Source organism: Phaenicophaeus curvirostris, chromosome 10 (assembly GCF_032191515.1).
Source record: "Phaenicophaeus curvirostris isolate KB17595 chromosome 10, BPBGC_Pcur_1.0, whole genome shotgun sequence".
NCBI classification, from domain to species: domain Eukaryota; kingdom Metazoa; phylum Chordata; class Aves; order Cuculiformes; family Cuculidae; genus Phaenicophaeus; species Phaenicophaeus curvirostris.
Genome location: NC_091401.1, coordinates 23,424,486 through 23,438,328, shown reverse-complemented (window position 1 = coordinate 23,438,328; position 13,843 = coordinate 23,424,486). Strand labels below are relative to the sequence as shown.

Genomic DNA, 13,843 nt, shown 5'->3' with positions numbered 1-13,843 from the left:
AGATATACAAGATGCCAATATCCTTGTTTTGCCTTTTTAATGTTTTTAGCCTTCCTGGGAATCCTGTATCTGTATGCAAGGTAGGTGGGAGGTAAATTACCCTCCTCTTTCACTCTGTCTAGCTTTTGCTTTTACATTTGATTCCAAACTCAATGAGCTAAAAGAAGTCATGAGTTAACATCTTTGTTTTGCATAGATTTCTCATTTTCTGGTGGTGTTTAATTATCAAGCAGTTGATATATAGCAAACCTGAAGGCATATCCCTCCATCTCAGGATGGTGATTTTGCATTGCAGCACAGAGGTGCACTGTGGGGGGTTCAATGTTCACCTGTCAGCCCAGTTTTTAAGGAGACTGGGCATGTGTCCTCTGCACGTGAGTGTCTGAGCAATGCCAGGTCACTCTGTGGGATTGTAGTCTGATGGAAGGTTTAGCCCAGGAATTGCACCCTCTGGAGCATCCGCTTCATTGCAAAGACTCCACCCTTTTACCCCTTCTGAACAATCAAACCCTTCCAGCCAGATACAATCCAGGTTTTTTTAAGCCATATTTCTGTGATGAACATCATAGCTAGAATTTTACTAGGACATTAGCATGGATGCATGGAACCCCAGCTATGCATCTGCAGTTAAATTTGTGACATCTCTGCTATTGAAACAGGATCTGATGCAAATTTTCTGGTGAAGGCATCAGGTGGTAAATCTCAGCCTGTGTCTCTCTTAATTGTGACACTCAGTACTGTTTGACTGCAGAGCAAGGGGGAACGCCTGAAAGCATGAGCTGATATTCACTTGCCTCTTACCAAGACTGTCTCCTCTTGAATCAAAGCAGCCACACACCTAAGACCTGAAAGAATACTTTCCTCTTTTGCTCTGATTATTTCTTTCAAAATTGTGCTGAACATATTGATAACTATATTGTTTTCTTTGGAGTTAGTTTGGATATCTAATTTTGAAAGAAATCCCATAGACATTATCCAAGGAATCATTTTGCTTAGCGGTTGATTCACAATACCTTGAGGTTGAGGGGGAATCTCCAATGTCAACCAAGGGCTTCCCATAAACACATTGAAATGTTTTTTTCTCTCCTTGTAGGAAGAACTTAGAAGGCTCCAGCACACATTGGAAGAGGTCAATGATGGCAAGGACTTCCTTCAAAGGTATATGTGTGATTTCTGCGGTATCTCACATGTGGTAAAGTGAAATAACTCTTACAAAGCCACAAGCCCTTTCTGAGGGCCAGTCTCTTTGTTGTAGACTGTTTCTCACTCAGTAATATATTAAATATTCAATGTTTTGCATCTGTCCCACAAATGATCCTTGTTTTTAGTTACAGGAGGATAAATTCTGAAAACTGCTGACTGAATGATGTAATTAAGTGTCCAGTAAAGTCTCAAAATACCTCCTCAGGTTGGGGTCCAATATTACAAATTTTCATGCAAAGACTTTTCACTCATGTTGCTAGTCCCATCCAAAGCAGTGTCCTGAGATGCGTGGGTTTTATCTTCTAGCATTTTAAAATTGCTTTCTCAAAATGATCAGTTTGCAGCACCAATTCCTCGGTCATCATCTATTACGAAGATTTTTTCTTCATATTCCTGTATGGCTTTTGCTGATGTAATTCATTTTCTACCAGCATTACTATTGTTACTTTCCATTTTGCTCTCTAGCTTTTCAAATGTAGCCCCAGGGATGAAAGTTAATTTAGCAAGAATATCTATTATATTTGCCAGCGGTTTTTTTATTTGCAGCAGCTTCTTTGCTGGGTGTGCCTGTCTCTGGAGCTGTGGCATCTGGAAGGTTTAGTGCAAGGACTCAAGCAGGCTCCAATCTGGAAACTGGATTCAAATTAGTAGTTTTTGTTAACCGTCAAATGAGGCTGGACACAGGGACCCCGATGCCTTCCTCCAAAGACACCAACACCTTGTAATAACTGGCTTTTGTGTGTTCCCGTCGAAATTTCTGAATTAATTCATAGGGGTTGCAAAAACATAATGCTGAGACACATTCAACCCATTTTCTTTTCTTTTCCCTAGCCATCAGCTTGCCATGGATGCAGAAAATAATATTGAAAAATATCATATCAACTTACAGCCTGTGGAATCAAAAGTGAAAATGTAAGTAACGATGAATGTTGCTTCTGCCTTTAAATGCAGCCGAGGTTTGTCCAATTCCTGAACTGCAGAACCCAGACCATATTCATCATGGTTTTCTGAGTAAGTATAAAAAAAAGCCTAGATTTTACAAGATAGCTAAACTCTTCTCTACCTTTAACCACGTGAAAATTCTCTCTGAATTGAGTTTCAAATGCTAAACTTCAAATTTCACTAATTTTGTCATTTTCTCTGTGAAAATAGAGAATATTTGAGAATCTGCTAAACTTTTCATATATATACAGAGAGCATAGTGGAGCAGGGAGGTGTAGCACAGAGCAAGCAGAAGTCTCTTCAGTGGTGCTTTTCAAATCTAACTTGAAGCCTGGTTAAAGCTCCCCAGGTGGCTCACAGGACTCCTCTGCAAGGAACGGTCCTTGGCTTTGGATGAGGATGGAGATGGAAGTCTGAGAGGACCAGGGGTGGGGTTGCAGCACAGTTATATGGCTCTAAAGAAGCTGTCAGTGCCCCTGGACCTCCCAGCAGACAATGAAAGTTTAACATGTCTCCACTTACATCAAAAAATATGAATGTCTTTATGGTGAAGCCCCCAACTACTTCATGGCAAAATGCTGCAATGTCAGGCACAACTTTAAACAGAGTTGTGTGCTTTGCTACATTACCTACTGAATTTCACTTTCAATTGAAAAGCTACAGCTAACTAGCTACACAGGATGTTAAAATATTAATGCTGTATTAAAATATTTAAAAGACATGAAGTTTCAAATTAAAATCCCACCAGCGTCTTTTAGTCATGCAAATATAAGCCAGATGAAACAATAATTTTTAGAGAACTTTCTAGAAGGGTAGCTATGACTTAACCTTGCTATATTCTCAAGCTTTAAAATAGAAAGTACGTGTAAATAGAAATATGTAAATACTATTTGTATGTATTATGCAGTAAAACTTGAAACTGAAACAAAGTGTAAATTCTTGAGGTGTGAACATGTGGGATTTTTTTAAAGCAAAATACTTTTATTGAAACCTCTTCTATGGGCACTCTCATTTGGGAGCTTTGGTAGATCTTCCTGTTGATTTTAAAGCTCTTGTGTGAAAACAACTCTGGTCTTAAGCTATGGGATCAGTTCTGAAGTGCACTAATCCTGCTGAGGCCGTAATGGATGCTGTTTCTGACCTCATATCCTTCAAAAACGAGCATAATAGATATGTTTTAGTTCCTCAATCTTGAGTTGTTCAAAATACCACATGTGTTGGGAGTGTTATTCCTTGACCAGAAAGAGAAATTACAGACCAAGAGGTACTACTTCCCACTGTTTGGAGTTTCCAGCACTATTAGCAATCAGTGAGAAATTGTCCGAGTGTTGAGCTTCATGCTGTGAAGTCAAGAAGCATCATTTTCCTGTTGGATATGTTGGTGTGTGATCAAATGCCTTTTTCAGCAGTGTCTGGGAGGTAAATTAACACAGCCAAGGCTAGGGTCAGAATTTACCTCCACTTTTCTAGAGTTCACAGATCATCCTGGTGGGACATACTCCACGTTAATTCCATTACTATTGTAAAAACAGTTTTCATAGCCAGGATCTCTCACTGGTCTCCCTGGCACCTTTGGAAAGCACGGGTGGTCCGGCACTGCCACCTGGTGAGAGCTGCCCTGGCCACCGGTCGGCACAGAAAAAGGGATTTCTTTACAGAATTTCTCATCAGATTTTAGAAACTCCATCAAAGTTTAGAGTTTGGAAGCCCAGCTCCTACCATAATTCTCATGCATTGCTCTGGAGGAGGTTTTAAATCCCCAACTATCCAGGATGGAGGAGATTTTTAAGGATACTGGTCTAGCACTGAACTTCCAACCATATCTACGTTATAGTCTGAAAGCTGATATAAGATTTTGAAGGCTGTTCATTCTTTTAAACAGATAATTGCATTCATTTTCTTTTTTTGCAAGGTGTAAGTGAATTGCTGAGTTATGTATAGTCTCAAATTTAAATCACTGTAAGCTTAAGGATCTGAAGTAAATAACTGCTTCTACTGAAGTTCTCAAGTTATACTAGTAGTGGCTAATACGAGATCTACAGAGGGTAGTTATGTGTGATTATTATCCAAATCGGAAAACAATGTGCACACAAAAAGAGAAAACAACCAAAGCCCACCTCTTCAGATGAGAATATGTATTTTAAGTCCTTTTTGTTGCTGCATTCCACATCGACCTTGTGCCTTGGTGTTTGCCGTAGTATCCAACGAGCATGGCGTGAGTACCTACAGCGCCAGGACCTGCCACACCATGACCAGCTGGACAAGCGCAGTCCATCCCTACCATCCCTCTCCTCGGACAAGATGAGCAGGTCCATCAGCATGAACACCTTTTCTGACAGCAGCACACCAGTGAGTACAGTGCTGGGGCCCGTTTTCCCATTTGTTGCTTTTTTTTGGGTTCCTTTCTAGGACTTGGGATAAATGAAAGCTAAATTATGGGCTAATAATGAAAGAGGGATTTTTAGGGGACTAGTTGTGTCTCAAATATACCTGCAAGAAGAGTATCTCTTGCAGGTACAGTTGAATGTGTGACTGTGCACGTTAGATGTGGATCTCAGCAATACTGTGTATTGGGCACTGCAGATATTAGCAGTGCTCTTGGTGGGAAAAGGTGTTTCCAAGTGGTGTTTTGTTCTGCAGAAAGCAGAAATCTTCTCGTGTTCTCCACAAAAACAGATTAATTTTTCCTACAAATAAATGTGGTTTGTGTTGTGTTGCTTCGTTTTGTTTTTCCTGAAAGAGACTTAGAAGTTGATCTAGGTGTTGGAATTTATATTTGATTTTGGAATAAATAGTGGTATCACCTTGCAGACTGGGTGACTAGTGCCTGCAGGCTGTACTTCTCTTTTTAAAGTGACCTTAAACTAGAAACCCAACTACAGAGCCCTCTTTTTGGAAACAAGTGGCTTTGTTACTGTCTCTGGAGTGCAATTTTTTAGGTCAATAAATCAGCAGATAGATATAGAGCCTATAAATATTGCTTTCAGCTTTGTGACAGAATATATCGATTTTGAGGAAACCGTAGCCTAGAGCGTATGAAATAATTCAATAGTTTAAAAAAAATAACAGGAGAGGTTGCACTGGTGTGTGTTAGAGCAGCTAAATAAAAGCAAGATGTGTCTCACTGTTCAACTGAGGTATGTGGGAGAGGAGGGAACAGATAGTTTGGATCCGTGCTGGGAGTGCATGTTAGTTGGCAATAGGAAGCTCTGCTGCCTGTCACTGGACAGCATTTGGTGGCTTCTGAGTTCACTACAAAATTCTAGAGATCACTGCGAGTGGGGTTCTTAAAGTAGATGGAGCCCCTGGGCGAGGAAGAGATGTTTTAACTCTGCCTTCAGCTGCAAAGCTGGGGAATGTTGTCTAATGTGAAGCACAAGGCAGGCTTGCAGAGCCAACCGATTTTTTTTTGTGGTAAGAACTGTGATCTTGGGACATAGAAGGACAATTTGACTCTGTCCTCCATTGAACCAGATTCAGGTTGAAGGCAGGTGAGCTGTTCCTGGCAGCTGTTATTTTTGTGACACCATGCTTAGTCGGATTTGACAGTTTTCAATAAAATATTACTGAGTGCACCGTTCTAGGTTTAGGCGCCTGGTGTTCACATCTGGAGACCAGGATGATAAACCAGGCTGCAGTCTTGGGTTGTACACTGGTATCTCGTGTGTGAAACGAGTTAAGTTCCTCTAATGAGAGATGTAAAATTGCATGTGAATTTTTCTTCTGCTGCTGGTATTCGGCGGACCCGGCTGCCATGCGGGAGAGCTGAGCAGCTCCTGGCCACCACAAGAGGTCCCTCATACCCTGCGCAAAGGGGCTCTTGGATGCTCTCAGAGGTTCTCCAGCAGTGTAACCTAGTCTGCGGAACGATACATTGTCGATGTTTTTTTGGGAGGTAAAATTGTTATATCTGGGAGTTATAAATTTGTGGATGCTAGAATAGCTACTTTAATTTGTATTAATGCAACACCCATTCTTCTCACTTCTGCATCCCACTTGTTTAATGCAAAGGAAGATTGGGAATATTTTCTTACAAGTTTCAAGTGCCAAGCCTGTCAATACCTTTGAAAAAACAAGGAATGTTTCTGAAAGCAAAGGAACCCCTTTAAGTTTAGCATGACCTCGATTGTTGCAATACCTGAGGCTGTGAAGGACTCACTTTTATGTGTGAATGGTCCTCGATTCTGGGATGACGCAATGTGACTTCAGGCAAATGTCATTGTGCTTTTCAGGGTCCTCACAAACTATTTAAAACCGGACCTACTGATTTAAGACATTTTTCTGTCTGCATCAGAGTTCTGTGGGACATCATGAAAGTAGTAACCACATGAAGGTGGTGAAGAGCTGAGTAGCTGCCTTAAGGGAGAGGTGGTTGAAGGTTTGAGGTCTGGTGGGGAGGCACTTAATGGATAAAGTATGAGAACAACTGCTGCTACAAAGCACAAAGACAGCAACACAGTTCAGGGTAGTTTTGTTTCGTGGAGGAGAGGGACCTGGGGTTGTTGGTTGACAGTGACTGAATATGAGCCAGCAGTGGCCCAGGTGGCCAGGAAGGCCAATGGCATCTTGGCTTGGATCAGAAACGGCGTGACCAGCAGGTCCAGGGAGGTTCTTCTCCCTCTGTACTCGGCACTGGTGAGACCACTCCTCGAATACTGTGTTCAGTTCTGGGCCCCTCACCACAAGAAGGATGTTGAGGCTCTGGAGCGAGTCCAGAGAGGAGCAACAAAGCTGGGGAAGGGGCTGGAGAGCACACCTTATGAGGAACAGCTGAGAGAGCTGGGGGTGTTTAGCCTGGAGAAGAGGAGACTGAGGGGAGACCTCATTGCTCTCTCCAACTACCTGAAAGGAGGTTGTAGAGAGGAGGGAGCTGGCCTCTTTTTCCAAGTGACATGGAACAGGACAAGGGGGAATGGCCTCAAGCTCCACCAGGGGACATTTAGGCTGGACATTAGGAAAAAAATTTTCACAGGAAGGGTCATGGGGCACTGGAACAGGCTACCCAGGGAGGTGGTTGAATCACCTTCCCTGTAGGTGTTTAAGGGACGGGTGGACGAGGTGTTGAGGGGCATGGTTTAGTGGTTGATAGGAATGCTTGGACTCAATGATCCAGTGGGTCTCTTCCAACCTGGTTATTCTATGATTCCATGATTCTATAAACCAGCACTGGCTCTGTGTGGATCATGGTCTCAGCTTCTGCAGTAGGTCTTTGGGTGCAGAGAAATGCCACCAGCGCATGTGCATCTTAGAGCTGGCCTGGATCCTCCTTCTTAGTCCTTGGATACATAGGCTAAGGATAGACTTTGACCTAATGCAGTAGTGAGGATGCTTCTGTTGCAGACACATGTGCTTTCCTAATGGCAAATGTCACATAGTTTTGGTTTGAAGTTGATACTGTCAGGTTCGGGGCAGGGCAACAATAAAGCCAGAACAAAATAGGGGCAACTCACATGTCAACAGTTCAAGGTTAATGGGAGAGTAATTGGTTGTCTCAACCAAATAAAGACTTGGGCAGAATTAAATGCACCATTTGGACAGAGCCACGTTTTCCGGTCAGGTGTAAGGTAAACTTAAGGAAGGAGGAAAAACAACCCTCCAAGCAGAGAAACTGCTACTGGACCTATCTGTAATTTTACACTCTCTTGAAATTGTGTATACAAGACCCAAGCTGGAAGCAGGAGAAGAGACTCGAGGAATAACCAAGCAATCAAACACATCCATTTGCCAAGTCCTCAATTTTGCCCATGTTCTAGAAGTAGACCTTTGAAAAAGAGGGCAAATTAATTATGGTGCCATGTCTTTTGTGTTAGCAGTGCTGCTGGTACCCTAATACGCTTAATTGCTAATCTTTGCACAAAAGTATGCTATGCTGAGTCCCTGTGCTGTGTTCTCTTACTGTCTGGCAATATTCCTCTGAAAAATTTGGAGGAGAAGGAAAGTCAGCCTGAAACTTGACTCTTTGGAGTTTTTCCCATTTCTTTTTCAAAGAGTTAGAAAACAACAAGGATGTTAAAATATGTTAGTAATAAGCACTGATGCAGACGAGAGAGAGAAATTTATGAGGTATTTTGAGAAACCACTGTCACAACACAGCCACTTAATTCAGCTGAAATCTAATCCTGGTTTTCAATTTCCTTTCTCAGCATGAGCCTCCCATTGTTCAGGTTTGCTGGATCCTCATCTGGATCATACATGCTCCTAAGGGCAAAAAAGGAGTTAGCTACTTCAATAATGAAAACCAGAAAGGATCTCATGCCCTCAAAATAAATGAGAGCCTATGGGTTAACAAATGCATGCCAATGCAACAGGATGGGTATTGAAGCTGTGTACACTGAATGTCTATTTATACCAGTATGTGGGGCCAGCAGTTGTGGTGGGGTGGAATTCTGAAACTCTAAGCTGGGTAAATAATACCTAAACCCAAGGTTTATTCAGACTGTTGAGGGACAATAGTGTGTTAGTGTGTGCAGGTCTGCAGCTGGAGAGTGAAGAACGACATTTGGTCATTTGTAGTTGAAAAAGATCTTACAGCTCATTTCCGCTTTTACTACAACACTCCTGAGACATTTATGAGGGAAGACAACATTTTTCCTCACTTACCCTTGAAAATTTTCCATTCTTAATTTAAGACAAAAACATAGAATCATAGAAAGCTTTGGGTTGGAAGGGACCTTTACAGGTCATCCAGTCCAACCCCCCTTCAAAAGCAGGGATGCCACCCACTGAATCAGGTTGCTTGGAGTCCCATCCAACCTGACCTTGAATGTTTTCAGGGATGGGTCCTCTACTACCTCCTTAGGTAACCTGTGCCAGTGCTACAAGTGCAAATAGGGAGTAGAAAAAGTAATTAATCCCACAGAAAACTGAAACCCAATATAAAACCTGAATTCCTCAAACGTGTCATCTCCTTGTTGTCCCAGACAAGCAAAAATTTATAGGAACATAAAGCAACAGTTTCAGAGTAACTTTAAAGAAGTATGGAGAAGGGGAGGTACCAGGAACACTTCTTACTTTACTCAGCAGCAGTGAGGATGGTCAGCTATACCACAACTTTTATGCCTAGCAGTTTCCATATGACTTTTTGAAGCCATTTGTTTCCCACGAGGTGGTGACAGCTTGGCAAATGGGCTTTGCTTCTGGCCAGTGTGAGATGCTGGCCATGTGACCAATCAGATATTTAGTAGAGGGAGTTGTGAGCTCTCCTTGACTTGCTGAAGATCATGTATGTCTTTTATGTATTTGGCTTCAAAAAGCCCCACAGCTCAGCCCTGCTGGCTATGGTTACCATATTTCAGTTCAGAGAGACAACCCAAAAAGATAAATCATTCTTGACATTGGGGGGAAAAGTGATAAGGCCATCTCAAAGTATTTGTGCTATAGTATACAACATTCCCTTGGGCTCACCTCCCAGAAGGAAATGTATGTAATGGACAGAATGACAGAGAGAGGACATAGCTTGAGTTATGAGATAGGAAACAGACTTGTCTTGTTCAGCTGCTGCTTTGTAGGCTAGCAATGAAAGGCTTTGCCAACTGCATGTGTGTTTTACAGGCAGTTTCCTAACTGCTGAAAAAGATCTGTTGTCAGTCACTTGTCAGGTTATTGTTTTAGGAGCACACAAGCAGTATCTCTACCATCTTTAGTTGTTTGCGGGTTTTGTTGGGGGCGGGGGAGGAGAGTGTTAATAAACAAATCAGGAGCAAGACATGTAGATTTGAAAATAATGTTCTTCTGTTATAAATATTTTATTGTTATTGTATAGAAAGGTGCCAGAGTTTAACTTCCTATATAGTGTGTGATGGGGTTTCTGATTTTTTTTCCCCTAAAATGAACAATTTTATCGAGAGTCTAGAGTTACTGTGAAAAAAAGATGATGCCAGATATGTCCCACTCGCATGTGGTTGTGACCTGTTTTCATGATGACATCATTGTGTTTCTTTAAATGGTTCAGTCAGGGACATAGTCTGTGAAAACCACAGGAAGCCTGATAATCCTCTGCAAGCAAGAAAAAGATGGTGTAGGACGTACCTGCATCCCAAGTTCTTATAGAATTGCTGTGAGATCTTGATTGTTTTTTCCATTTTTACCTTAATCTGAAACATTGGCATGGAAACAAAATTAATTTGCTCTGCTCTGTGTAGAAGTGGCTTCCGCTGTGTGCAATTTGAAGTTACGTGTCCAGGAGGATGTAAGCAAGCTCTCGCCCTGCTATAGCTTCCGAGGCGAGAATGACCCCCTTGGGGTCTCCTTTCAGCCTTGGGAGTGGGGGTGGCAGGGGCCGCGCTCCCCCCAGCAAGTGCTCCCCGGTCCCTTCAGCACCGCGGACAGCGGCAGGCCCGGCGCGTTCAGCACCGCGGACAGCGGCAGCCCTTGCGGGTTCCACCCGCCTTTTAATGAGGTTCTTCCTCTGACCGTTTAATTCCTGCCCATGAATCCTGACAAAGCCCTTGTCTTTTCAGCTTGTAATGTTCATTCTGATGTTCAGCAGGGTGGTAATGACTGGTCGTGTAGAATAATCAGATTTTTATTGGAGTGGACTGTTTGAATAAGCTGCTTTTTACTAAGAAATAGTCTCATTCGAGCTGTAAACGTGTGAAATATGCATTTGCAAATGTGACCATATGGTTATTTTTCTACCCTTTCTTCATTGGCTGATGTCACAGAAAGTAATTTCCAAGTTCTTCCCGCCTGTCCCCAAGCAGGACTAGCTGCAAATGCAACATAAAACAAATCCACATTAAAAACCAGATTCCTACTTTTGTTTCGCAAGAATACTATTATAATATTATATATTACAATGTTGCTTCAATGTTACTTCATTATATTGTTATATTATATATATTATAGATCTTATAATTATATATATAATATAATTATAATTTATATTATATATTTTCTATATATTATAATTATATGTATTATATATATATAATTATAATGTTACTTCAAGCTAATTACAGTGCCAACTACATGGCATTCATTCTCTAATGTTCAGGTCAAGAATATTAAGCACAAGCTGAAAGACAATAGGCTCCCATCTGAACATTAGGAAATGCTTTTTTCACTGTGAGAGTGACTACTGGCACAGGTTGCTCAGAGAGACACTAGAGTCTGTACCCTTGGACGTATTCAAAAACCATGTGGACCTGGTCCTGATTAAACTGCTCTAGATGGCCCTGCTTGAACAGGGGGGTGGTGACCCTCAGCCTTATAACCTCAGGCATTCTGTGATTCTGCAAAGTAATAAGTAGAAATTGGAGTGACATAGTTGGATATGAGGTATAATATTGAATCACAAATAATACAGTCAACTGCAAATAAATGTTTGCAGCTCATTCTGTTCATACTTAGGCCTCTTATCTGGCTGGATGTCTTGTCCTGTAGCTTGGGGAATTTGGGCTGCAATAAAAAAGCATTTCAGCTTGGTAAGAATTAGTGCTTAACTTACTAAGTTTTCTTTTGGTGGAAGAATTCTTTGTAAAGAAGCCAAATAAAAATATGCTAAGTGTTTTATTTCTTTATAAAAGTTTTGGGGTTTGTTTATACTTTAAGAGTGGCACATATACAGTTTTGCTAGCTTTCACCACTTAACCTGTGCGTGTATAATTTTCTGTACTAGAAATTTGAAATAGTCATCTTTGTATGCAGTTGCTACTAAATCCATAACTACTTACTGTGGGCAGAATGTAAGTGACTAGTTTTCATTAAATCATGAAATTTACAATTTGCATTGTAAAATTGCATTGTACTTGTAGGGTGTGGGCAGGTATATCTCCAGAAAATCAACAGTTCAGAACATTTCCTTTGTAACTTGCAAAATTCTGTAGATGGAACAAAGGAAAAAAAATAGCCCTGCTGTTACCACATGCTGCTCACTGAAAATTATTTAACTCTTTTTTACTGCAGTTACTTTCCTTTTTAGTTATTACCAACGCCTTAATAGACATTATTTTTAAAAACTGAGTCTTGTTTGGCTGAAATATATTCCTTTGTTTCAGCACCAGTTACCTCCAGTGATCTGGGACTGGAGTATATTTGAGAGTTCAGAAATATGGAGTTCTCTAAAAAAAGAGATTTGGACAATCTCATGTGTTTTCATATTTAAATTGTTCTACCAGAAGTTTTCACCCTTATGGCTTAGGAAAAAAATATCCTGAATGCTCTCTGACATAACATATTCGTAAATCTTGTCACCTTTAGCTGAAATGATCCTTGCTTTCTATACTGCAATGCGGTGCTATTTAGAAGCAAGAAAAAGGTCTAGGGTAAAACCTAGGGTTCACTCATGGCAGATTTAAAATTCTTCTAGACCAGAGCCCACCCCTGCAGGGCCTGTATCTGGGGCTGGACACTGAGTTTTTTTTGCATTATTATAAAAATTTGATTTTTTAAAACCTGTGAAATTTAACATACAGAATTGAAGAGACCCTTTCAGTCTATTAATTGATTCTTTTCTTCTCTCACTGGTGGAAAGTCGTACATCATTCTGCCTGACATAATTTAAAGAAATACATTTCCCAAATAAACCTGCCTTCAAGATTCAAAAGAAATGACTTGAGATAGTGATATCTCCATCCTAAACATTCTGATGGGACTTGGACTCTCCGGCTTGTCAGCAGATTGTCCCCATTGGTAGTGAATTGTATGAGCGTTCTTTTTACTCATTTTGGAGGCTAAACCAGTCCTGTGTATTACATACATGAGAATGTCATGTTTCTTGCAATGTCTTGTCTCACTGGATTTCACAACATACTAGGGTTAAAACACTGATATAAAGAAAGGAAAGTGGTAGAAGGCAAAGCCAGATACCATCAGGAATGTTTTCCTGCCCAAATCTCATGCTGGATGGCACAGAAGCTGAAAGGCAGGATTTACTTTCCTCTCAGAGCCAGCACTGACTCCTTCATTATTCAGTAAAACTGTGGCTGTGGTAAGCTGCACCTTAGTGCCATCTTGAACTCTAATAGCTGCTCTGATGCAGGACTTGTGACATAATGACACAAAACATTGAGATGTTTAGTTCTTACTAGCTCAGATAAGTGGCTGCCACTGAGCTTGGTTTCCCCTGGATGCTGAAGTTCAGCTCTAATAACTGGCTGAATGTGCACCTAGGAAGGAGGCCAGGTTAATCAACTCTAGTCTTTGCAACATTTTTCCACACTGATAGAAACAAACTCCTTTTCCTTCACCACAGCACTGGTGCATGCCCCCACCCCTATTTTTTCTCCCTTTCTGTTATTTTCTACCCCTACTTCTGCTCGCTGCCTCCCTGCAGTAACCCATTGCTCATACCCTCCCCCTGCATGAAATTGTGAATGTTTTCTGCTTTAATTTGTTTATGGCACAGGGACAGTGAATGGTCCTGCCACTGCAGGTTAACTCTCTTGTTTAAAATGACAACCCTCATCTAATGTTTTCCCCCGACTGTGGTTTTCCTGTCTTTCTTGTTCTGTTCCTCAGTTCCATCTGCTTCAGCACTGCACACAAATCCTGCCCTTATGTCCTACTTAAATAAGAGAGTACAGTTTAATGCATTAAAAAAAAAATGCATTGAGAAAAGTAGGATTCTACATTTAGATAAACAAAGCTAGGCCCCTGGAGGTGTTTAAGGGATGGGTGGACGAGGCGCTGAGGGGCATGGTTTAGTGATTGATGGGAATGGTTGGACTCGGTGATCCGGTGGGTCTCTTCCAACCTG

General features: G+C 41.3%; 1 protein-coding gene across 3 annotated transcripts in view; it reads left to right on the top strand.

The window, feature by feature from the left end:
* The window catches only part of SCHIP1 (schwannomin interacting protein 1), a 179,112-nt gene that overhangs the window by 46,999 nt on the left and 118,270 nt on the right, over positions 1 to 13,843 (top strand). For all 3 annotated transcript variants that reach the window (XR_011338107.1, XM_069865143.1, XM_069865142.1), the window contains exons 2-4: positions 1,094 to 1,158; positions 2,035 to 2,115; positions 4,344 to 4,494. Coding sequence is in view for 2 of the 3 variants with exons in the window: in XM_069865143.1 (XP_069721244.1) it covers positions 1,094 to 1,158; positions 2,035 to 2,115; positions 4,344 to 4,494 (297 nt within the window). In the remaining variant the exon portion in view is untranslated. The remainder of the gene's footprint in view (positions 1 to 1,093; positions 1,159 to 2,034; positions 2,116 to 4,343; positions 4,495 to 13,843) is intronic.